Below are 22,643 nucleotides of genomic sequence, written 5' to 3'. Positions count from 1 at the left end.
GTTGTCAGCGGAAGCCCCGCCCCTTCCGGCGCCCGCCCCCGCCCCGCCGCCAGTCCCCAGCCCGGCCCGGCGGTAAGATGGCGGCGGCGGCCGAGTGCGATGTGATCATGGCGGCGCCCGAGGGACCCGGCGAGCCTGAGAGCGAGGAGGAGACGCGGAGGTAGAGCGGCTGCCGCGGGCGGGGGAGGGGGCGGCCGGTGTCCCTGCCGGCGGGCGGGGCCGGGGCCGGGGCCGGGCTCCCCGGGCCGGGGCCCGGCGGGCGGGTAGGGCTGGGGGGGCCGGGGCGGCCCTGGGCTGCGGGGAGCGGGAGGGGGCCGGGGCGGCAGGTGCCGGGGCCTCGGTGCGGGGCAGCCGCAGGTGCTGGGCCGGCTCTTCCCGCGCGGGGCAGCCCCGGCGGGCGGGCAGGGCCCCTCCGGCCTCCTCGGCGGGAGCTCTGCGGGGGCAGCGCCGCGGGCCGCCCGCAGCCGGGCTGGGCTGCGCGCCGGGGTCCGGCAGCTCCCGGCCTGGGGGGCGCCGCGCAGGGCGGGGAGCGCTCCCGGGGCTGCGGCCGGTCCCCGCCCGGGGCGGGCCCTGAGGGCCGAGGCCTTTCTCCGAGCCTCCACCCGCCGGGAAGCGCCGGCTGCTCCCGCCCGCGGCGCCGCAGCGAGGGCCCGCAGGCCCGCCCGGGGCTCTGACATGCCACCGGCGGGGCAGGGCTGCGCTTGCTGCCGGGCGACGCTTTATTTTGGGATGTCTTGGCCGCACGTCCCGTGTGAGATCTCATGGCCTCCGTGTGTACCAGGATTAGAACATACACCCTGTGGTGGAGTCGGGCTGCCTTCAGTCAACGAGAGTTTAAGTGTCCTAGAAATATAATTAATGTCCTTTCTGTCTCAAGGCCATGTGGGCTGGTGTCTGAAGAGAGCTTCCTCCCATCGCTGAGGACAAGGAGGAGAGTATTAAACTGTGGTGTAGAACGGAAGCTTCAGACTCGTAGATTAGAGTGCTGCTCTCCGCTTCTTCATTAAACCCAATTCCCTTGTCCCTGGTACCATTTGAAATCTACACCCAGCAATTTTTACTCTTGCTGTGGATATTGGGAAGAGTGTCAGCTCAAGGCGAATGTTTGGGCAGAGTCCTGCTCTGGAAACGTTACCCTAATTAAAGAGCTTCTTCAGGTTCCAGTAACTGGTTTATTTCTAAAGTGATCTGGTGCACCTCGCCCAGGGGAGCGGACGGTGCCGTCGGAGGCCGGGGGTGGTGGGAATCCCAACCTTTCTTGCACGTTTTCTTCTCAAGAGCGAGCGAGTGGTTCCCCGCAGCAGCGGAGCGTTGCAGTCTCTGCAGGCAGTGAGGTGGGAAGGTCCGATGTCTAGGAAACTCCACTGGTTCTGCAGCATCAACGCTGGCGGTTGGTTATCTCCTGGGGAACTGGGGAGGAGGGAACTATTTCTGTAGAAGGTGAGGCAATTGCTCTAGAAAATTATTCGGTGGATGGAATTAAAAGGAGGAAACAAAATTGAAAGTGGCCTCTGAGGAATAGTATTTTCAAAATAATATTGATGGCCTGAGGTGTTTTGTGCTGCTTGTTTACTGTCAGAAATTGAAGGCTTAAGGAGCTGTGCTGGGAAGGAGCTGGCTTCCTGGTGATGTCATTCTAAGGAGTTAAATTAGATGTTGCTGAAGAGGCACTTGGATTTGTGCATAGAATGCTGACAAATTGCATGGCCTGTGGAGTTGGGAAAGCCCTGTCTGTGGGTAAGTCATTCCTTCCCCCAGGCTAATTAAATATGGTGTTTTGAAACGTGAACAATATCCAAATGTAGAAGCCGTGCTGAAGGTGCGGTCATCTTCTGCTGCTGACCCTGGCATTGCCCTTCCTTCCTCCTTCCCAAGTTTCATTGCAGAAGTGATGGGTGCAGGAAACCAGTCGTGGATAGGATGATCTTGGGAAAGGCTGAGCTGGTACAGAAATAGAAGAACTTGTGAGCAGTGTTCGGTCCTCGCCCTGCTCTGAGGGAGGTTCAGCTGTGAAGAACAGAGGCAGTCTCGTGCATCTGGGTTTTTCTGGGTGTCATAAGGCCAGTGCCATGGTTTGTGGTTATTACCATGCAGTGCTTTTGCTGGGTGCTTTCACGATGCTTCCTTTTTTGTTGTTGTTGGGATATTACTCCTTTATCTTGCTAAAAGAGAAATGTGTGGGTAGGAGATGATTATTCTACTTCCAGTTATTCTTTCTGGTTGCTCAGAAAGCACAGGCCTTACACAGAATCACAGAATCGTCTAGGTTGGAAAAGACCTTGAAGACCATCCAGTCCAACAATTAACCTCACACTGACAGTTCCCAACTCCACACTCAGGCCTTTCTGCCAGCCGAGACAGGTTTTGTTGGGGTCCTGTGCATTAACCTCTTCTCTACTTTGGCCCTTCCTGGCTTACATTAGTTATTTAACTTCTGTGGCTCAATTGATCTAATGTAAATTAGGGTGATAGTCGCTGTATTAGGGAGGCTTAATTAGGTGTCTAATGTTTGTAAAACATCTTGAACCGTCTGTGTAAGGGCTGTGCAGACACTCCACATTAGTAGGCATGTGCAGGCATATACCTGAATCTGATCTAGTTCAGCCTTTATGATGTGTCTGTGCTAGTTTCTATCAAAAAACAGCAACAGTAAGTGAAAACCTTTTCTGAATCATGGCTGTAAGTCAGCATCAAGGCTTTCCACGTTCTGTACTTCTGTTTAGGAATTACAATACGACCACATACACAGACTTTGCTTAAGGGCTCACCTTTGTCTGAATGCACGATTCTGTTCTCTGGGGCTTCATAAAAATTAGGAAATTAGCAGAAGTAGAGATCTCGAATTCAGAATGATTGTAACTAATACAGTGAAACAGCTAAAACATGCCAAACAGCTCACTCAGAGGTTGTTTAAGGGACAGGAATAGAGTGTGGTCACAGGATAATTATTGTCTGCTGCTGCATAATTTGTGGGGGTCCTTATGGAAAAGGGTTGATGTAATTGCATTAATTTTATCTGCTGGGTGGTGGTGCTGTTCGTGCCAGCTCCTCTGCTGGGGAGCAGCTGATGACCAGGGGTTGAGCTGTGGTGCAGTCAGGGAGTGGTCTGCCCCAAAAAGTAATTGTGAAGGTTTCTAACCCGTGGGGACAGTTTTTCCCCGGGCCCAGCTGGTCTGTGAGCTTGGGGTCACTGGAGTTTTGCCAGGGAGAATTTTCTTGTCATCTTCCTGGCAGCTCTAGACTCTGATGCGTGTACTTAAGGCTGGATCTCTCTCCTCGTTCTTCAGCACTGGAGGATGTGGAAGCCTCTTGAAGTATCTCAAATTGTTTGGAAAGTATCATTATGAAATGAGCTGCCCAGACTGCTGCTTTTACAGGGCTTTTGCTGCAGACTTCAGGTGTGTTGATGCCTCTGGAGCAAATCATAGTTAACCTCAGCAAAGCAGTGAACGTGAAATTTGCCACACAAAGGAAATTGTGCAGAAGTCCAGAAGGTTCTGCCTGACTTTGGGTCACTAATTAGTTGGACAGATGTTGCCTGGAGGTTGCCAGGTGTTGGTGAGCAGCAAGAACCTTTCAGCTGCTGTTCTGCGAGGAGTGAGCTGCATCTTGGTCAGGCTCCTGGTGAATCTTGGCTGTTACTTGGCCGCTTTCGCGGGGAGTGCTGGCAGGAGGGGGGGTGAGCCGCTCTAGGGGCACCGTTGGTGGGTAAGTGTCGCCACGGGATAGCCTGAAGAAGATTCCACTATTCCTTTTCTGCTTGTAAATGGGCACTTGAGTTTTCCAGGCTGTAAATCTGGCCTATTTTACTAATATGTAATTACTTTATGATCTTATGATAATACAAGGAGCAGCAGAAGATGCTCACAGAGTTGTTTGATCTCCCATAAATTTGCAGAGTATTTCAATGCTCTGAATGAGGTGGTCGCTTTATACAGTATGAAAAGATGGTCAGTACCTGCAATTCCAGCCATTTTCTTTTACACAAAACATGCTTTTTTAGGGCAAATCATGTTGTAGATGCAGTTGTTTTACCACGTAATTCTTACAGCTGGCTGGCTTCCTTCATTTAGGCCTCAGTGGAAAAAAGCCATCTCTAGCTGATTCTAGACCCTTCCGTGGGTTTTCACAACAGCAGCGCTGTGACCCTGCCAGCAGTGATCGGGCCATTGCTCTGAATTGGGTTAACACGGAGCTCTGCGAGCGAGGTGTGTTACATAACGGCGCAATTAAAGTTCGGGGCTCGTCTGGCTGTTTCTACTTAGAGCTGCAGGGAGAGCTTTGGTTCATTTCTTTGATTTCTTGTGGCGTATTTTGGTTCTTGCAGCTTTTGGTCTTCCATGTTTGAGTCTGTCCTCGGGTACCGGGAATGTTCTGGGCTGTGTGTAGAGGTTAGCGCGGGGTTTTTTCTGCTCCTTCGGGATTAAATGTCAGTTATGTTGCTGTCGTCTGCTCTTGTGAGAGACTTGAGGCAGACCTTTGCTTTTGTGTTTCAGCTGGTGAGTCTTTAGACTATCCACGTGGATATTTGCATGTACAGACTCAGGATTCCCCTGGTTTGGGGCATGCTGTGAGTAAATGTCATCATTTTCATTTCTGTGTTGCAGCTGGTAGTAAACCCGCTCCTCGTTCGGTGGGGGGTGCTGATGCGCAGAGCAATGCGTGCTGAGGCTCGCGCTCTGCTGCAGTCGGGTCGGTGTGATGCTGCCTGGCTGCAGAGGGTGATCACAGTGGATGTGCTGTATGATCTGGTGGTGGTTTCTGCACCAGAGACAGAAAACACAAACACTGGGAGATGAGAGAGATTCCCTTCGCTCTAAATCCTCACTCGGGGTATAAAACTGAACCTGGAGGAAGGGTCTCTGCAGTGTCCAGGGAAGTACACCCTGTGTATCTCTGTGGCCCATGTAGTGTTTGGCTTCTCTTCGGAGCCCTGAAAGGAGGGAGGGGAGAGTATCGGATGTCCAGTGGCAAATATGACAGCTAATTTTAAGCTCTAGACATCTGCCCGCTGTAAACTGTATTGAGATCACCAAACTTATTTTACCCCAGCAGCTGAGTAACATCTGACAGCTGAGAATTTGGACTGGGTTTCACCCAAAAAAATGCCAGATAAAGGCACTGTATCCTATTAAAGAAAAAAATCTCTTCAGGAATTGCTTGGAAAAGGCAGGTATGTTCCTTTTGTCAGAGCATCCTAAAAAAGATTGCTTGGCCAGGACAGGATTTTGGAGCCTTCGTTAAATCCTAGATATTTTAGGGTTTTTGTCACTGTTTCATAATGGAGGCAGGAAACGAAGTAGGAGTGAGGGTCAGGAGAGCTGAGAGAGCGCGAGTCTGCCGCCTGCTTCGGTGCTGAACTGCTGTAGCTGGGCCATGGGCTTTGGGTGCCTGTACCCGCGTGTGCAGGGGCCGTGCCAGCACACCGAGACCTGGGGCTGCGGTTTGGACAGATGCCCAGAGTTTCCGACAACTTAGAAAATCAGGTGTGTTGCGAGGTGGGGCTGCATATGTCTCGTTGGGAGCTGGAGGAGGAGGGGTGGAAGCCCCGATCGGCACTCGAGCGGGGGCAGCATGTGGAAGCTCTGAGGAGGAGGCAGAAGTTGTTAGGCAAATGTGGGCTCGTGTCAGTGTGCGCGGGATGGCTGCTTCTCATAGCTCTTCTGTTCTGGGAAGGAGCGGGGCTGAGCTTTCAGCCAGGCACAGGGAATAGAAGGAGCCTTGTGATGGCAGCGAGCTCCTCGCGCTGCGTCCCCTCAGCCCCCGGGTGTGCGAGGGGAGCGCCAGCACCCGCGGCTGCCGCTTCTCTTGGTGGCAGGTCCTCTAGGGTGAGAAGGGCCGGAGCACTTGAAGCATTAGGGGTCCTGACAAATGTTGTAAAAGAGAAAAAAATTGTCTGGCTTGCAGGGAGAGTTACTCCAAACAGTTCCCTCCTTGTGAGCCCGTGGTACACGCAAGCAATGAAAGAGAAGCTTCTTCCTGAGATCCTTGGTGCAACTCTTCCCCGTCTTCTGTGTCCGGCGTGGAGAGGCCCTGAGAAGACACCAACCTCCCCTCACAAAGCGATCCATTCAGCCTGGATTGTATTTTTAGCAAAGCACGATTCTTCTTCAGTTTCAAAAGTAGCAAGTGGGGAATGCAGCCTACATCAGTGCGCGATGCAGAATGATCTCATTCAGGCTGCAGCATCTGTTTGGATTAAAACAATTACCAGTGATATCAGGAGATCTGCATTTTTTCTTGTCATAGCCAGAGACCGTGGTAAACAAGAACTGTTTTCTCTGTGTGCTTTCTATGTCAGTGGAGCGCAACTGGGGAGAGATGCTCCTGTTCTGTGTCTGGGATCTCAGACCACGAGCCTTGCACTTCCAGCAACTGGCTTTGCCTTTGTGCTTTGGGGGCAATTTGCTCTCCTTTTCACAAACTCTTTCCATCATTAAGTTTAAGCTGTGTAAGCAGTAGAAATACCTGTGTACTTCCTTTCTGCTAGTGTTCCCTGAGGTGGTGTGACTTGTTGACGTGTCAATCTGTGTTAAATGCTTACAAAGAAAATAGACCAATAAAATAGAATAGAAAACAGTAATTCTTGTGTTTGTGTGTTTTCTCTAACGTCTCAGAATACCGGTGCTTTGTGAAAGTTGGTTTTGCCATGTATCCGTCCTCTTTCTCCCGTTTTCCCAGCCCTTGCTGGCAGTTGCTGGCACACAGATGCTCTGGCACCCAGCCCTTCAGCTGTAGCTATTAGACGAGGCTTCCTCCTAACACGACAGGTAAAATTGCCAAAAGGCTTGTGGGTCGGGGACTGGTATGCCAAGCAGGTTACAGTGGTGGCTCAGATGAGTTCTGCCATTAGTAGTTCACCTTTTCTTTATATACAGCAGAGAGCTCCTGAGGGAAAGAACTTCAGTCGGATCTGTGGTTTTCTTTTTATGATGGCAGAAACAATAGAGTTTTGGTTAAACTGCTTACTGCCACGGTTCTAGAAGTGCAGAATTGCCGATTCGTTTTTCCACTGCCTTTGGAATGTTTGATCTGTGATATTAAAAAAAGGGGGTTGTGTTTGGACACATTTTTAATCATGCAAAGTATGAGTCCTGCCACTTGTGATACAGATCCAGCCAGCGCGCACACAGTTGTTTCTAGATCTTGTGGCCCTGGGGAGGGAGGAGCCCGGGGGGTGCTGTACCGCTGTCGGGGGCTGGCAGCGTGCTGGCTTCAGGAACAAGCACCTGCCTGGGGCGTGGTGGTGGCAAGGCTGGGGCAGAGGAGCTGCAGCAGGTTCCCGTCTCAGATGGGCTGGAGCGGGTGTGGCGGGGAAGAGCCGGACCCGGGAGCCACGACCAGACCCTTCCGAGGCAGTGGGGTGTGTGCGCTAACCCGTTTCTTTGCCACCCTGTTACTTGTTCATCTTATTTCAACTCAATACGGCAGCGTGGTTGGGTGCTCTTTGACTTCAGCAGTTACAGCAGGGGGGCATCTGGTCCGTTGCCGGGGTGTCGCTGTGGCAAAAGTTAAAACTGAAAGTGAGGAGCGCGCCCATCAGCCGCGGCCCGCGCGCCCTCGGCGTGGCAGCTCCCTGTGTCTATTGTTTTGCCAGCTGGCAAAACTGTGATGGTTCAGTGAAAACAACCCTTTGCATGAGGCGGTTGTGTGGGAATGGCCAATGGCAAGCCCGAATGAGGTTAGAAACATGTGAACTTGTTTCAACACAATTCCCTTTGTTCTTTCTCTAGTAGGCTTGCTGAACATTGCTCTCGTTCACTGGGGGGCTCCTCCCCGCTCCGGCTCCTGCGCTGCCTTTGCCGAGATGTGCTCTGGCAGCGCTCCCCCCGCGGCGAGGACGCTGCGGCTCGAGCTCGGGCTGTCCTGGGAGGGCAGCTGCCAGGAGATAAAGCTCTCTGATCTCTAGATACATCCAAAATAAAAATGCAAAGTGGTGGTCAACTCTTACCAGGTCTGCTCTGCACGCTCAGGTCTTGGATTTGGCAGTTACTAAAATGCAGAGCTAGTCAGCAGTCTTCCCTTCAGTTTTTCTTTTATATACTGAAAGAGGTTTCTCACTACGGTACCTTCTAACAGTACGTCCCCTGTAGTAAGAGCACCTTTTCCAAGCTTTGAATGTGTCGTAGCTACAGCCCTCAGTGAAGACGGTCAACGTCTGTCCTGTGAGGTTTATTAAGAACGTGATTCGTGAAAGACAAAGTCTTTCCTTCCTCTGGGCAAACCCCAGTCCTGTAACATGCTCAAAGCTGATTTTTGAGAATTTTGTAAAGGTGTAGATCTTTACAGAGGTGGATACAGAAGTGGATCACTTGCATTATACTTTCTGCGATAGACGAGCCTCAATGTTTAAAGGCAGAGATTATCTCTGTGTTTATAGTCCCTGATAGACTGAAGACTGGCTCTGACTCAGGCCTTTGACTGTTACTGTAGCGTTGCCAGTTACAGAAGTGAAGCTCCTCAGCCCAAGAGCAGTTGAACAGCTCGTCATTACTGTGGAGTTGGATGTAAAAAGTCCTGTGACTCTTCACTCTCTGGTCCTGCGGTCTCTGGCTTGGCTTGCTTTTGTTCACCTTGGCTTTCCCTTTCCTGCAGCAAGTGGTGCAAAGCGACACCTTCACTTCTGGATCCTTCTTTCAAGAAATGCTGAAGCCCAACGTTTCGGCACAGCCTGGGAGTGACCCGTGTTTGGGCCCACAAGTGCAGCTCCGCTTGGGCAGACTGGGGGGTCACCCAGCTATTTTAGCTTCTTTGACTTCTGCTTCATTGCTCCAGCAGAGGCTCTCTTCAGAGCACTTGGTAGTCATCCAGGAGGAATACGATGACCTGTAATAATCAACTTCATCTGTACTGCTTGTGACAGGGTGACCTCCCTGTGCAGGCTGGGCTGCTCTAGCAGGAGCTTGCTGGTTGTCGAAGGAGAGAGCAGCTGGGGCTGGTGGATACGCTGGCCGTGTCCCCGGTGGGACGTGAAGGATGGCGTCTGAGCTGGTCTTTGTTCTGACAGTTAGAATTTGTCTTTGTCTGGGGCCAGAGTTCTGGCTGCGCGAATGCTTTGGAGAGTGGACAAACAGTGTCTGTCTCTGGCTACAGCAGTGAAGTCCCGCAAGCACGATGCGAGTCTTGACTGCTGTATCTTGGAGTGGGGTGATGCTGCTTTTGGGTTGGCCTCATAGCTTTTACGTGAGAAGCAGTCTAGGAGGGGAAGCAAGTGAACTAAATCTGAATTAAATTCAGTGAAGTTGAATTAAACTTCAGCACCATGGTGCAAGTTCCCTCTCAGACTGCTTATCTAAAATGGTGAAGATAGATGGGAGAAGAGAGAGGAGGGTTTAATTTCTTTCGGGGGAAACTTTGCTTTCAGGAGTTTAAGGGATGCTGCTTTAAACCATATGTTGTGTCTTTCTAAATGTCCTAAAGTGTCTCTGCAAATGCTTGCTCTTGGGTGTGAGGACTATTTCTGGACCTGTTGCCAAGGCAGTGCCAAGCTTCTACTTGAGGCTTGCACCCTTATTTCTCTTTGATTTAGCTGTCTTTTGAATGTAGAAATTGTTCTTGGCCCTGTTTCTTAAGTATGTGGGACTACTTCTGAAAGATAGACAGCACTGTTCCTTGACTTCGGTGCCTGCTGAGGTTATGCAGCACCTCGCAGGAGTAGGCTGGTTTGATTAACCACGTACAGTGGAGTTTTGCTGGGCTCTAAGCCAGTGCTTCTGAGACTGAAGGGAGGGTGCTCAAAGGTGGCTTCAGTCTGCTCCTGCATCCCTGCAGTATTCAGCTAAGTACCATCCCTGAGTATCCCTGTTCACGGCCCTGGTAGAGGGATGAAGTATCGGAGAGCCAGCAGGACGCGGCGTGTGCCGTTTTCTCACGGACAGTGTCTGCAGGGAGATCTCACAGCAACCAGGTTCCACTGCAGAGTTACACCAAGGTTGCTTAGGGCTCAAATGCTCAGTCATGGTCAGAATCTGTTCTGGTGTCAATTCCTCTTAAAATGTGGTGTTTTGCTTCCTTTCAGAGAAGCAGAGTCGTTCAAGGAACAAGGAAACGCATATTATGCCAAGAAAGATTACAATGAAGCGTACAACTATTATACAAAAGCCATAGGTGAGAACAGTTTACAATAATATTAATCCTTGCTGAATACCATGTCTGAAAATAAAAGTTGGTATTTGATTTAAAATATACCAGCAGGGTTTCTAACAGCACATGCTGGATGAAAACTTTTTCCCTGCTTTAATCACCTTGCGAAATTTCACCAGACTGATAATGCGAGTCAGTGCCAGCGTGGGTGAGAGCAGCAGTTCTTTGTTTCTCCTCCAGCCAAGATTCTTTTAACGCGAAGCCAGCCCAGCGTTCCCGCTAGCGCAGGGTCAGCGGTGCTGCCGGCTTCTGTGGGAGTTCATCCCCGTGTAGAGCGTGGGCAGCAGCAGTTTTATGACTGGCTGTTCCAAGCCGCTGCTTGACCATCATGTGTCATCTTAAGCCACTCAGGTGACCTTATAAATTGGGAATGTGAGTTTTTGATCCGAGCACGGCTTTTTTAATGTGTTGTCCGAGTTGTGTAGCTGCCTGCGTTACCCTGACACGGGTGCTCTTGCCTCTTCCCAGATACCTGTCCTAACAACGCCAGTTACTATGGCAACAGGGCCGCCACGCTCATGATGTTGGGGAGGTTCCGAGAGGCGCTGGGAGACGCTCAGCAGTCTGTCAGGTTGGACGACAGCTTTGTACGGGTACGTGGAGCACTTCGTACTTCTTACTGGTGGCTCGTACCCTCCTCTCCACCTATTGCAGCTCCTTTTAACTGTCTCCTCAGGGCCATCTACGGGAAGGGAAGTGCCACCTTTCCCTAGGGAATGCCATGGCTGCCAGCCGCTGCTTTCAACGAGTTTTAGAACTGGATCATAAGAATACCCAGGCACAGCAAGAGGTAAGAGGTTCTTGAAACTTAAATATTCCCAGTAGATGGGGCTGTCAGAGGGGGTGGATTGAACTGGTAAGCCTTTGGCTTCAGATTTGCGAGGTGGAGTCAGAGTCATTGTTAGTGATGACTGTTTGTGTACTGGGAGGTAATGGGAAGAAATGAGATGCTGTCAAAGTCTGTGCTTGTTTCTCAGCAGACCGCCAGGTTGCACAGTTACTTTTGTGTGTGATTGTCTCTTCTTAGCGGAGAGGCGTGGAGGCTAAGCTGGTCCTTCACCCAGCACTCCAGGGGAGGAATGGTGAATGGTGGTAAGGCAGCACAGAAAGGGGTGATGCAGCGTGTAGAAGGCTGCTGCCTCTTCTCTATCTCGTTCACAGGGGCACATTTTCCTGGGCTACCAGTTAGGTCACTTGATTTCAAACTGATTTTAAATGCTGACAAAATTATTCATGTAACCTGCATTACTGTTTCATGGTCTGCAACAGTTTTTGCTCTGACACTTTAGGGATTAACTGCTTAAATGCTGCTCGGTGGGGTTTCAGAGCAGTGACTGTCCTGCCACACTTGCTGTGTTTCCTGTCTTGCAGCTGAAGAACGCCAGTACTGTGCTTGAGTATGAAAAAATAGCTGAAGTGGATTTTGAGAAGCGGGATTTCAGGAAGGTGAGATTAACCGGATGGTCTCCTGTAGCATTGTGAAGCTGTCCAGCTCAGCCAGAGGCATGTCTGCTTTCCCTGTCCGGCGTTAGCCGGGTCCCCACGGGAGGTGCTGGCCACCAGGCGCTGGCTGTGGAAGCAGGGCTGTCTGCTGAGCCCGGGGTGGTTGTGCGAGTGGCAGAGCTCGTGCTCTCAGCACTGAGCGGATGAAAAGTGAAGAGGGTGACTGGCTCAGGCTGAGTATCCTCTGTTACTGTTGGCTTTGCAGGGTGAGCGGAACCATGAATGAGCTGTTTGATACAGATTTTGTCAGCAGCAGCATTTGATCACGCTTTGCTCCTTAGCGCATATCCTGGATTCTTCTTTCTCAACTCTTTATATTAAAAAAAAAAAAAGGCAGTCTGTCTGCCAGTAATACAGTGAGGGTCATTGAAGGAGGAATGTAGATCTGCGTGGGGCATTCTCCGTTACTGTTTCCAAATCTTTCTTCCCAAGGGCTGTAACAGGATGCAGCTGGTACTGACCTGATACAACAAGAAATGACAGCATGACATCTGAAAGGCACCAAACACTTCTCATGCAACTGGTTCTGTTCAGTGGATGCATGTAAGGCCCAAGTTTGGCCCAGAAAGGAGATTGTCCAGCACATTAAGCACATTGTTCAGGTCGCTGACTCTTAGACTAAGCTTAAGATTTTGGAAGGGTGAATCCCTGTGTCACCTGGTTATGAGGAGCAAATGGGGTGCATGGTCAGTCTGGATTTCACGTGCAGGAATTGCCCTGCCTGTGTTGCATGTTCTGGGCTTTTGCATCTGTCCCTTCACTTCTTGCGTCTCACTTCACTGGGCAGCGTTGCATGAGATGTGACCTTTGTTTCTGGAGAGCTGCTCCTGCTCCTTCCCCACCCAGAAGCCATTGGCTTCTCAGTCTGGAGCAGAGCGCTTCCCACAGCGGGCAATCGTGATGTCACGGGCCGGGGAAGCAGATGAACCTCGGTGGAACAATGACCCGTTCTGGTGCAGATGGCCCCACCAGAGAGGCCGAGATGGAAAAGACCTATTAGATCACCCTGCCCATTGCAGTCAGACCAGTGCAAGATCAGTCCCTGCACTGTACTTTTTTGGGTTTTGTCCAGGCCGAACTGTCTCAATCTATGGAATTTTTGTCCTTCCCACATGTCTTTATAATACAGGAAACAGGGGCAGAATTGTCTTCCTTGACTTTTTCTTTAGGGCCTACAGTTTCAGGAGAGTTAAAGGGATGGACCTTCTACAGGTGTCCCTTGAATTTCCTGTGTAGTGCTAGTTACAGTGACATAGCAGATGCACAGACCTTTGAACACAAGGCCTTTTAAAAGACAGGACAAAAAACCTGCAGATGAGGACGGTTTTCTACCGGAACGTGCCTCCAGCAGCAGAGGAAACGGGTGTCTGCACGCTCACCTTCTTGTTCAAAGACGAATAGGAAATCTCAGGTGTGGTAATGGTGCAGCCTTTGGCTGTTTGCTTTGCTCACATCTGTGTTTTTTCTCACACCAGGTTGTATTTTGCATGGATCGTGCTTTGGAGTTTGCTCCTGCTTGTCACCGATTCAAAATCCTCAAGGCTGAGTGTTTAGCGTTACTGGGTCGCTACCCCGAGGCACAGTCCGTAGCAAGGTGAGTGTCTTAGGGTCTAGAGTTTGAGTAACAGCGGGTGGTGCCTCCTGGCCGCCGCTCGTTTTCCACAGCCCAAAATGAATGAGGGAATATAAAAACAGGAAGAGTCCTTAATGCAAGTTGTGGGGAGGAAGCGTGCGTGGATTTATCCCCTTTAAAGTTAATCTTACTGGGAAACTGTCTCTCGACTCAGTTAATAACCAGCAGTCCTGCTTCAGCCAGTTCCCACGCTCCTGCACATCTGTACCACGGGCTTGGTGAAATAACTAAATATCTCAGTGGAGGAAGAGTGCTTTTGGAGACCAGAAGGAAACTGGAATAGGGAACCATTTCGTTTTTTAATGTCTGTTACAGTGACATCCTGCGAATGGACTCAACAAACGCAGACGCTCTGTACGTCCGTGGTCTCTGCCTTTATTACGAGGACTGTATCGAGAAGGCCGTGCAGTTCTTTGTCCAAGCGCTCAGGATGGCTCCTGATCACGAGAAAGCATGTCTTGCCTGCCGTGTAAGTTGTGGGTACTGGGATGGGACTGCACAATTACCAGGATTTCTTTTTTTAACCAGACACCTAATTTGGTTCTGCTGCATCAATCCCTTCTCCCTCCCTCAACACCACCGTCCCCCAGCAGCCAGCAGTGTCGGGCCCTTCCCAAAGACAACCAGCTGCTGCTTTAGGTAAAACTGCCTTGCTAGAAGCTCTTTCTCAGGAGGCTGTGGTGCTTTGAAGGTTGCCTCCCTTTCATTCTTCTGTGTTCCCTGATCAGATGTAGGAGCAATAAAACGAGGTCTGTCGGTTCTAGAACTTCTGACTTTCTGATTCAATATTAGTGCCTGCAGGTTGTCTTGCGTTTGAACACTCTTCCTTTCAGGTTGCTCCTTCCCTCGTTTCCACTCTGTTGTAGTTCTTTAACTGACTTTCTAGATCTTTTTTTCACTTGTATAAGCTCTCAAAAAGTGACATCCCATTCCTATTTATTTTGAATACATAGATTTACTTCACTGTCATGTTCTCATCTCAAACATTAGACACCCTTTGTTCCCATGGAGAACGCCTGTAACTAGCACTGCCTGTTCCTTAGCGCTTCTCCTGGGGGAAAGGCAAAACGCTTACAGCCCGTTTCAGCTGCTGCAGCAAGGCTGTGACTTTTGGATCCTGTAATGTATCTGAAACCAAATTAGAACAGTTATGTTGGAGGGCCTGCACCCAGCGAAATAAGGTGCTTCCTGCCCCTGAACCGCTTCCTAATGTCCTTATCCAGGGTATATTTTCTTTCAGAATGCCAAAGCACTTAAAGCAAAGAAAGAAGATGGGAATAAAGCATTCAAAGAAGGAAACTACAAACTAGCATATGAACTATATACAGAGGCACTAGGAATAGATCCAAATAACATAAAAACAAATGCCAAACTCTACTGCAACCGGGGGACAGTTAATTCAAAGGTAAGAAATCGTCACCTGGCAGGTAGTCCTTCAGCATGCTCCTCACCACGGAGTTTATAAACTACAAATGAGTCCTTTTGGAAGGCACAGTCTGGCTGCTGGGGCAGCTGGATCTTTCTAGTGCTGTAGGCAGTGTTTCAGGTTTTTGTACTTGCACAATGACTGGATCTGTTCCAAACAGCCAACGAAGTTGACTCCTGAAGAAACAAAACTCAAATACTTGGGCTGCACAGAGTGGGAGGGAGAGGAGGAATGTAATTTAGCCTTATCTTCATCAGCATAAAGGCATCCTTATTTGTTTCCTTCCTGGTAATGAGGAGATTTATTTTGTTATTATTCTTGTAGATCATCTGTCTCACTTTGGGTTTTTTTGATCTAAAAAATAGGACCTAATCTAAAAACCCTGGACGCTTTTTCCAGGTTTGCTGTTCCATTTTGGTCATGCACTATCCAGAGAGACAGTCAGCCATGTGATAGCGCTTCCAGTTTCCACCCTGCACTACTTCTGGGCATGTTCCCTCCTCAGCTGTCTCTGTCGATGCCTGCGCTGCCAGCGCCGAGGCTTCAGCACCCCCCGGGTCAAGAGACAGAGGCTGTTCTCAAAACCTAGGAAATGGGATGTGCTGAAGGCAACAATAATGGATATTTTACATGGCTGTTTGTGTCTGAAAACAAACAATGCTTTTTAAAAAAAAAAAAAATCTTTTAAATCTTTTTATTTTCCTGTCTGGAAATTAGTTAGGATACAGAATAACTTGGTTTCCAGATCATTCTCAGGAAGACCCTTGTTTCCAAGTGCGTTTCTTAAAGAGAAGCACTACATAGTTCTACTGCTTCACTAGCCAAGCTTCTCGTTTTTTCCTAGGGTTAAAAAACTCTGTGTTTTGGGGGGCATTGGGAAAAATATCCTAGACACAGACATACAAACCAGTGAGATTTTCCAAGATACTTTACGCCTTTCCTTTGCCTAAAATCGTAACGCTGCTTAGCAGAACTTGTTCTCTGATTGGGATTCAGTTAACTTCTGTCTGGTGTTGTAGCTTAGGAAACTTGAAGAAGCAATAGATGACTGCACGAATGCAGTAAAACTGGATGACACGTATATCAAAGCCTACTTGAGGAGAGCACAGTGGTAAGTAAACCTTTGTAATGGGCATGTCGGGCAGGTTTGTGGGTAGGAACCTCCTCCCTACAGCACTGAGTGACAGGGATAACAAATCTGAAGCTTAACTGAATGAAAGGTTCTGTCTTGAGGGCTCCTGACTTTATTCCTCTCCCTTATGCTGACGAGGAGACAGGGAAAGCTCTGTGTAGTGAGTCCTGCCAGTGTGGATCTGGGACTGCCTATTGATGTTGTATTTAGGCAGGATTTGTTCTAAAGCTTGACTTACAATGTTTACAGACTAACGTAAGATGTTCTGTCCCAGAGAGCCTCTCTCGAGCTCTTTCAGAAGGGCTGCTGTGGGTAAGAGATCTCACCCTGGCAGGGCTGTTCATGCTTCCAACAAGCCAGATTTTGAAATGGGGTGCTGGGCTTCCCACGAGGGAGGAACCCGCTGGCGCTGTCCGTGTCAGCCCTGGGTAAACGGCAGCTCGGGTGGGGCTGAGCGAGTGTCCAGAGGATCTTTGGGTCTGTCTCCTTTAGAACTTGGCACCAACCAGGGAAGTAGTCAAAGCTCTGCTCTGACCATGGGTTTATTTGCTACTTCCCTCAGTAGTGATTATTCCCCAGTTTGTGGCAAAGCTGCCTGGCTTATTGAACCAGACCCATTACTGCAGCCCTCCCGTGGTGCATTCATTTCAGTTTACACCCCTCAGTGCTGTTCTCAAGCTCCAGCTCCATAACTGCTAAATTTCAGTGTCCTGGGTCTGGCTGAGATGGCGTTGGTCTTCCCGCCGCAGCCCTCGTAGCGCTGTGCTGTGGTGGGAGCCACAGAGGTGCTGAGCCCCGCCGGGGTTGGGGTGACCCAAGGGGTGTCCCAGACCGTATGAGGGCTGCTCAGCACGAAGAGCTGAGAGAGAGGAGGAGGAAGGGGGGGACACTTGTTATTTGTGCTTCTCTTCTGGATTAACCACTGCCCGTACTGCGGCCCTGCTTCCGGGAGGTGGCTGGACGTCTCCTGCTGATGAGAAACAGAATAAAATCTTCTGCTTTCCTTTGCTCTCGTGCACAACCTTTGCTTTTGCTTTGTTAAACTGTCCTTATCTCGACCCGTGAGTCATTCGTGATGTCCCCCCTCCCCAGCCCAGTTGAGGAGGGGAGCGACCGAGCGGCTTTGGTGGGTGCCCGGCGCAGGCAGCGCTGGTCAGTGCGGACACACGTCCCCCCGCGCTGCCAGCACTGTCACTTGTGACCAGCATCGCTGGGGCACAGCTCTGCACCAGCTGCAGCTCCGCACCAGCTTCCTTGAAATCTGGCTGGTGTTAGTTCCTGCAGCTGGATAAAGGAATTATCAGATCGTTAAAGTAGAATTTGTGCTGGCAAGTGAGATTGCAGTCCCCACTTGGAGCCTAAAGTACGGGTTCCCGTGCCAGGATTTCCCACAAATAGCAGGTGTCTGGGCTTCCAGGCGGCCTGGCCGAGACCCTTTGTGGGTTCCTCTAACGATGGCTCTTCCTGCAGCCCCGTGTGCATCTTTTCCTTAGTTCATACCCATCCAGTAAGCTCGTACCTGAACCCCCTCTTGCTATTTCCCATGAAGTACACTTGGGCCACCAGTGTTTCTTTCCACAGTTACATGGACACAGAACAATATGAAGATGCTGTAAGAGACTATGAAAAGGTTTATCAGACAGAAAAAACGAAAGGTGAGCATATTGCCATTCTTTCTGTGCGCATAAGTTTCCCTTAACTGGCATTTTTTTGTTGTTTTTTCTTTTGTTTGCTTTCTTCCCCCACAATACGCTGGGACTTGTAGCCTTTTACCCCAGCAGGACAATGCTGGAGAAGCCCTCCGAACCACTCTGAAATACCCATCTCAGAATCTTGTTTCTCTCCCAGCACTGATGCTGAGAAGATAATTTAGTGTGTAGCCGAGGCAGTGCACTAGATTCAGAATATTTGGTTGTGGTTCTCATTCTTAACTGTTGTCTTGCTGGTTTCAGTAGCCTGAAATGTAACAGACAGAGCAGCCTTAGTCCTTGTGGTTCAGTGCCTAGTGCTGGTTTAAGAGCACTGAGACCTTTACCTACATTTGGAAGCAGCCTGAGGTGGGCAGTGAGGCTTCAATCAGCCACCTGACTGTAAACCCAGGTGGGCTGGTCACTTGTGGCTCTTCAGCCCTTCAGCCCAGGTCACCTCAACACATTGGTCTCCGGCCCCTTTTAAAGCAGGAGATTGTGCCTGACACTGACGCCGCTTTCCTTCGGCATTGCTCGTCTTTCCAGAACACAAGCAGCTTCTAAAGAACGCACAGGTGGAACTGAAAAAGAGCAAACGGAAAGACTACTATAAAATCCTTGGGGTTGACAAAAATGCCTCTGAAGATGAGATCAAGAAGGCTTACAGGAAAAGAGCACTAATGCATCATCCAGGTATCCACAGACTCTGTTATTAGAGCGTGTGGTGTTCTTTGGTCCCCTTGCTCCGCGCGTGCCCTGCGCAGCCGTCGCTCAGAGGCAGGAATAAACGTGAGCGGGGGGATTTCTGGACAAACAGTGTTTCTGAGCCCCTGGATCTCAAATACGTCCTGTGAGGGTAACTGGGAATGTGAAGCCTTTTCCATTCACGCTAGAAACTGAAGGCTGCTTTCCTGCTTGGTTTTGTACCTCTAGACCGACACAGCGGGGCAAGTGCAGAAGTACAGAAAGAGGAGGAGAAGAAATTTAAGGAGGTTGGTGAAGCCTTTACCATCCTGTCAGATCCCAAGAAGAAGGCTCGCTACGACAGCGGCCAGGATCTAGAAGAGGATGGATTGAACATGGGAGGTAAGTGTTCCTTATGATACTCTACCATGGCAGCCTTTAAAAGATTGGACCATTTAGAGTCTGCCTGCTCCTCTAAAGCAAACCTCCCATTTGTACTAATTCTATGAATTGACTGGGTTGGGGCTCAGGAAGCATTTGAATGGCAGATCTGCACCGAGCGTTTCGAGTTGTGAACAGTCGGGGTCATGTGGTGGCTGTTACCCCTGGCTGAGCCGGTACGTAGTGGCTGCTGTTAGGCACGAGTGTAAAATAGCGTGATAGGAAGGTTGTGGGTCCCCAAATGCTGCTTATCCAAGATTTTGAGGTTGCCCTGGTGACTGAAATTGTCTGCTTTGAGCTGCTTCCCGCTCCTGTCAGCGGCCCTGCGCTCGGCTGCTGCGTCGCGGTGCTCGGACAGAGCCAGCTGTTTGCTTGTAGCTTTTTGTCCGTTTGTAAAATGCTTTATGGGCCCTCAAGTGACAATTTCTAAATTGCAGAAACTGTAACTGTTTCACTTCAGCTCACAACTTCCTTTTCTTCCCTGTAGACTTTGATGCAAATAATATCTTCAAGGCCTTCTTTGGCGGGCCAGGTGGCTTCAGTTTTGAAGGTAGGTGGAAGTGTTCTCCTGTCAGCTTTGGAAATGTAAGTACACAGATCGCGTGAGAGGCCAGCGGGGTTTGCGGTGGATGTGCTGTTTGGGAAGGGTATTGGACTTCTCCACATAAAAGTACCTCAGAGCTTTTGGATCGTTCAGTCCACCACATCCCAGGTGATGGTGGGTTCTGGTTCTCTCGTGTTCTGGAGCAAGAGCCCCCGGGGTGCCCTGTCCTGGCAGCGCCCGCGGGCTGTGCCGGGAGTGTGTGTTGTGTCAGGGTGGTTACCCATAACGTGGGTGCAGCGGCGGGTGCTAAAGCAGCAGGAGGCAGTTCCCAGTCAGCTCCTGCTGCTTCCCTGCCCACTGAACCCTCCCGAGGGCCTCTGCTGCAGACCCTGAGGTGACGGGGGCCATGAAGAAGCTGTTGCTCGGTGTCCTGCTGTCCTCGCGCCTCGGAGCAGGACGTGCGGCGCTGAGCGGGCGCTCGGCTGGGATCGGCACGCCCGGGGGGAGGTGTGCGTTCCTGAGGGCTTTGGTTGAGTGAATTTTGAGAAGCCTTGCACGCTTCCTGTACTGTTCACCTTCCTCCTTGTAAATCTGCCTCCTTTACCCGTGCTGCCAGCAGTCCACTCTTCTGCTTGGTGGAAATCAGCTGCTGGAAGCGCACAGCAAAGATCTCACCTCCTGCTTGGTCAGATGGTTTTGTTTGAGTTAAGTACTGCCTGGGCATCGCGCCGCTGCAGGATAGTAGGTAACGCTATTGCCTTTGCATTTTGAAAGTGCTAATGTCTGTCATTTTCTTTTTCAGCTTCTGGGCCTGGAAATTTCTTTTTCCAGTTTGGCTAAAAAAAAACAAAAAACAAAACAAAAAAACAAAAACAAATCAACCAACCACACATACCTGATCTGCTTATTTTAACCTTGAATACGGACATACTTAGACTCCTTCCTTCATCATGTCTCATTGTACTTAGAGCAGTTTCATTTTTCTCGGTTGGAGACCTCTGTTTTGTGTGCTTTTGTGTGTGAAGAGGAAACCAGCTCGGGGAGGGGAAGGCTTGTGAATTTTGTTTTACTGTTAACTTTATTAAAAAAAAAAAAAATAAAGCTTTGAATCTTTTGGTCCCTCCATGCTGGCCCATACTTTCAGACTGTTCCTGCTCCTCAGCAGAGAGGATTTCCCTGAAGTCCTCCCAGAATCTCAACTTGTAAGAGAGTGAAGTAAATCTCCTGTTTGTTCTGGTTGGCTCCAAAGCGCAGTGTGGCAGCATGGCTGGGGTTTGTAGTGACTTGTAAGTTATCTCCATCTTCTGACAATATTGCCAAGATTCAATCAAGTTTGATACAATCGCATTTTACCTGCCAGCTGTCTTTTATTTTTTCTTTTTTTTTTTCTTTTGCCATGGTTCTACCAGAACAGTACACTTGGGCATTAACTGAAATGATAACATGTGAGCTTAACAATTTTGTATCGGAGAAATGCTTCTTTGGATTTGAAAGAGCAGCTTATGTGAGAGTTCCCTGTGATGCAGCTCGAAGTAAGGGCTCTGTGTTTCCACTCTGACAATTGTCCTGTTTAAGGGAATATTGAATTTGCTCTGGGCTGAATTTCTTCACCGTACTCTTTTTAATTAATCCACTTAAGCATTTAATATTTGTGCTAAAACTTGATTTTGTTGAGCTTGATGTTTGATTTCGTGTTACTGATCCATAACGCGGATGAGCTCTTTCTTGCTCTGAAGAAATGCAAAGTAAAATTCAGGTGAATGATTGAAAACGGTTACTGTGTGCGTGCAGCAGTGTGCTCTCAATGTTTACAGGAACTGTACAAAGATGTTAAACTAGTCAAGTAGTTTTCAACTAGAAGTAATTTACTAGTCCAAAGAAGCAAGAAAATGCAAAGTCAAACTGAACTGACGGTCTGTCGCTTGCTTCTCTCGCACGGTGTCAGGACAAGTGCTGGAGGATGAGCTCAGCCCGGGGCTGCTGCCGCCGTCTGGAACTGGGACTGGGCTGGGCTTGGGGGTCCTGCCCGTTAACGGGAACGCTCTTTTACTTTTCACCCTAAATGTAGTGTTGCAGCACGATCTCAGCTGGGAGAGGACTCTGCTTCCAGAATTCTTCCCTTTTCTTTAGAGAGCGGAGCACCTTTCGGAGGAGGTGCCTTGTTCCGGCTCAGCGCTGTCTGTGGCGGGTGCTGGAGCGCAGCGCGTGGCGCGGGCTGGCTCCGAGCTGGGCGAGCGCGTTGGCTTTGGGAGAAAGCACCAGCGAGGAGCCGAGTCTGGGCAGCGCCGTGTGTGCGGAGCGTGCGGAGCTGCCCCCGGTAGCGTAGTGGCGTTTGGAGGCTGAGTTGGGCTTGGCTGAGACAATGGGTGTTCATAGAAATACGTGCAAGACTCTGTCCTAGAGAAGCCTGACGCTAACTTTTATATAATATCGGATTTAACTTCTTACTGCAGGAACAAAAATTGCAATGAATCCATCGCATGAAGCGATTACTTTGAACGCTGACATCTTTGTCTTCCTTCCTTCCGAGGGCTGTCCCAGGCCCGCGCGGCGCGTCGGCCCGGCGGCGGCTGCAATAGTGTCGTGGTGCCGCCGAGCGCTACGGCCCCGCGGGTGCGTTTGTCAGAACTTTTGACAATCTGCTTTCGTAGAGGGAAGATTTAAGGGCTTAAATTCTAGTACTGCAGAATAAAGAAAGTATTTTGTAACTTGCTCAAAAGTCAGCTTTTAAAATGAGCCAATGTTGAGTGATATTTCCAAAAATAGACTCTACAACGTTTATTCAAACTTCCTTCGCACCAGTGTAACGTGATGGACTTACCCGGATTGCACTGCGAGCAAACTGAGGTCCTTGCGTCTTTCAGACTCTGAAATGGTAATTCTGGGGAACTGAAATACTGGTCTATGCATACTGATACTTCTGCAGTTCTCCCGGCACTTGTACATCAGAGTTTACAGGACTTGTTTTAGTGTGGCATTCGGGATTCATCATGTCTTGTCCTGTGTGTATTGATATTACTGTACAGTTTGGACTTTTCTCAGTCTTTTATCACCATGCAGAGACACGTCCCGCATCTGTCAGTGGTTTTTATTATTATTTCCCCCTCCCGCAGTGAAGTGCGACAGGCTTCCTTCTCTCCAAACTTCGAATGAGACCATTCCTCGGAGGACAGGAGGGGAATGGCTTTTCTTCCGAGAGAATGTACACAGCAGATATTTATAAAACTGTACATGAATGCATGATTTAATGTAGTTAAATATTAATATGGTGAGTGCCAAGACTTTTCTAAGGAGCGTGTTACGTGACTCGAAGCGAAGGCGAACGTGGGTTCCCTTCGGCAGAGCGCTGGGCTTGGGGCGACTCCGCTCCCCCGGGACAGCGGCCGTGGCGCCGCAGGGCGGGGGACGGTGGCTTTGGAACCTCCGTCGTGTCCTGGCGCGGCTCGGAG

At 49.8% G+C, this 22,643-nt stretch overlaps 1 protein-coding gene and 1 long non-coding RNA gene across 2 annotated transcripts; both read left to right on the top strand.

The window, feature by feature from the left end:
* The first annotated feature begins 35 nt into the window (after positions 1-35).
* DNAJC7 (DnaJ heat shock protein family (Hsp40) member C7) lies at positions 36-20,319 on the top strand. Its single transcript, XM_074849482.1, has 14 exons — positions 36-160; positions 10,019-10,107; positions 10,612-10,736; positions 10,820-10,933; positions 11,515-11,589; positions 13,122-13,240; positions 13,595-13,748; positions 14,520-14,684; positions 15,725-15,816; positions 17,419-17,492; positions 18,072-18,218; positions 18,459-18,611; positions 19,138-19,200; positions 19,997-20,319. The coding sequence occupies exons 1-14, from the start codon at positions 78-80 to the stop codon at positions 20,032-20,034; spliced, it is 1,491 nt and encodes a 496-aa protein (XP_074705583.1). The 5' UTR covers positions 36-77; the 3' UTR covers positions 20,035-20,319.
* Positions 4,581-6,583, top strand: LOC141934154 (uncharacterized). The gene is made up of 2 exons (XR_012626282.1): positions 4,581-5,486; positions 5,908-6,583. It is a non-coding gene; the product is annotated as an uncharacterized LOC141934154 (long non-coding RNA).
* Positions 20,320-22,643: the final 2,324 nt, after the last annotated feature.

Source organism: Strix aluco, chromosome 24 (assembly GCF_031877795.1).
Source record: "Strix aluco isolate bStrAlu1 chromosome 24, bStrAlu1.hap1, whole genome shotgun sequence".
Taxonomy (NCBI): Eukaryota; Metazoa; Chordata; class Aves; order Strigiformes; family Strigidae; genus Strix; species Strix aluco.
This window is presented reverse-complemented; position numbering and strand designations above follow the sequence as displayed.

Excerpts from the sequence above, each read along its gene's own strand:
- DNAJC7 (XM_074849482.1), top strand. The coding sequence starts at position 78 with ATGGCGGCGGCGGCCGAGTGCGATGTGATCATGGCGGCGCCCGAGGGA. Across the intron at positions 14,685-15,724 it reads GGGGGACAGTTAATTCAAAG|CTTAGGAAACTTGAAGAAGC; the intron begins GTAAGAAATCGT and ends CTGGTGTTGTAG. Across the intron at positions 18,219-18,458 it reads AGCACTAATGCATCATCCAG|ACCGACACAGCGGGGCAAGT; the intron begins GTATCCACAGAC and ends TTGTACCTCTAG.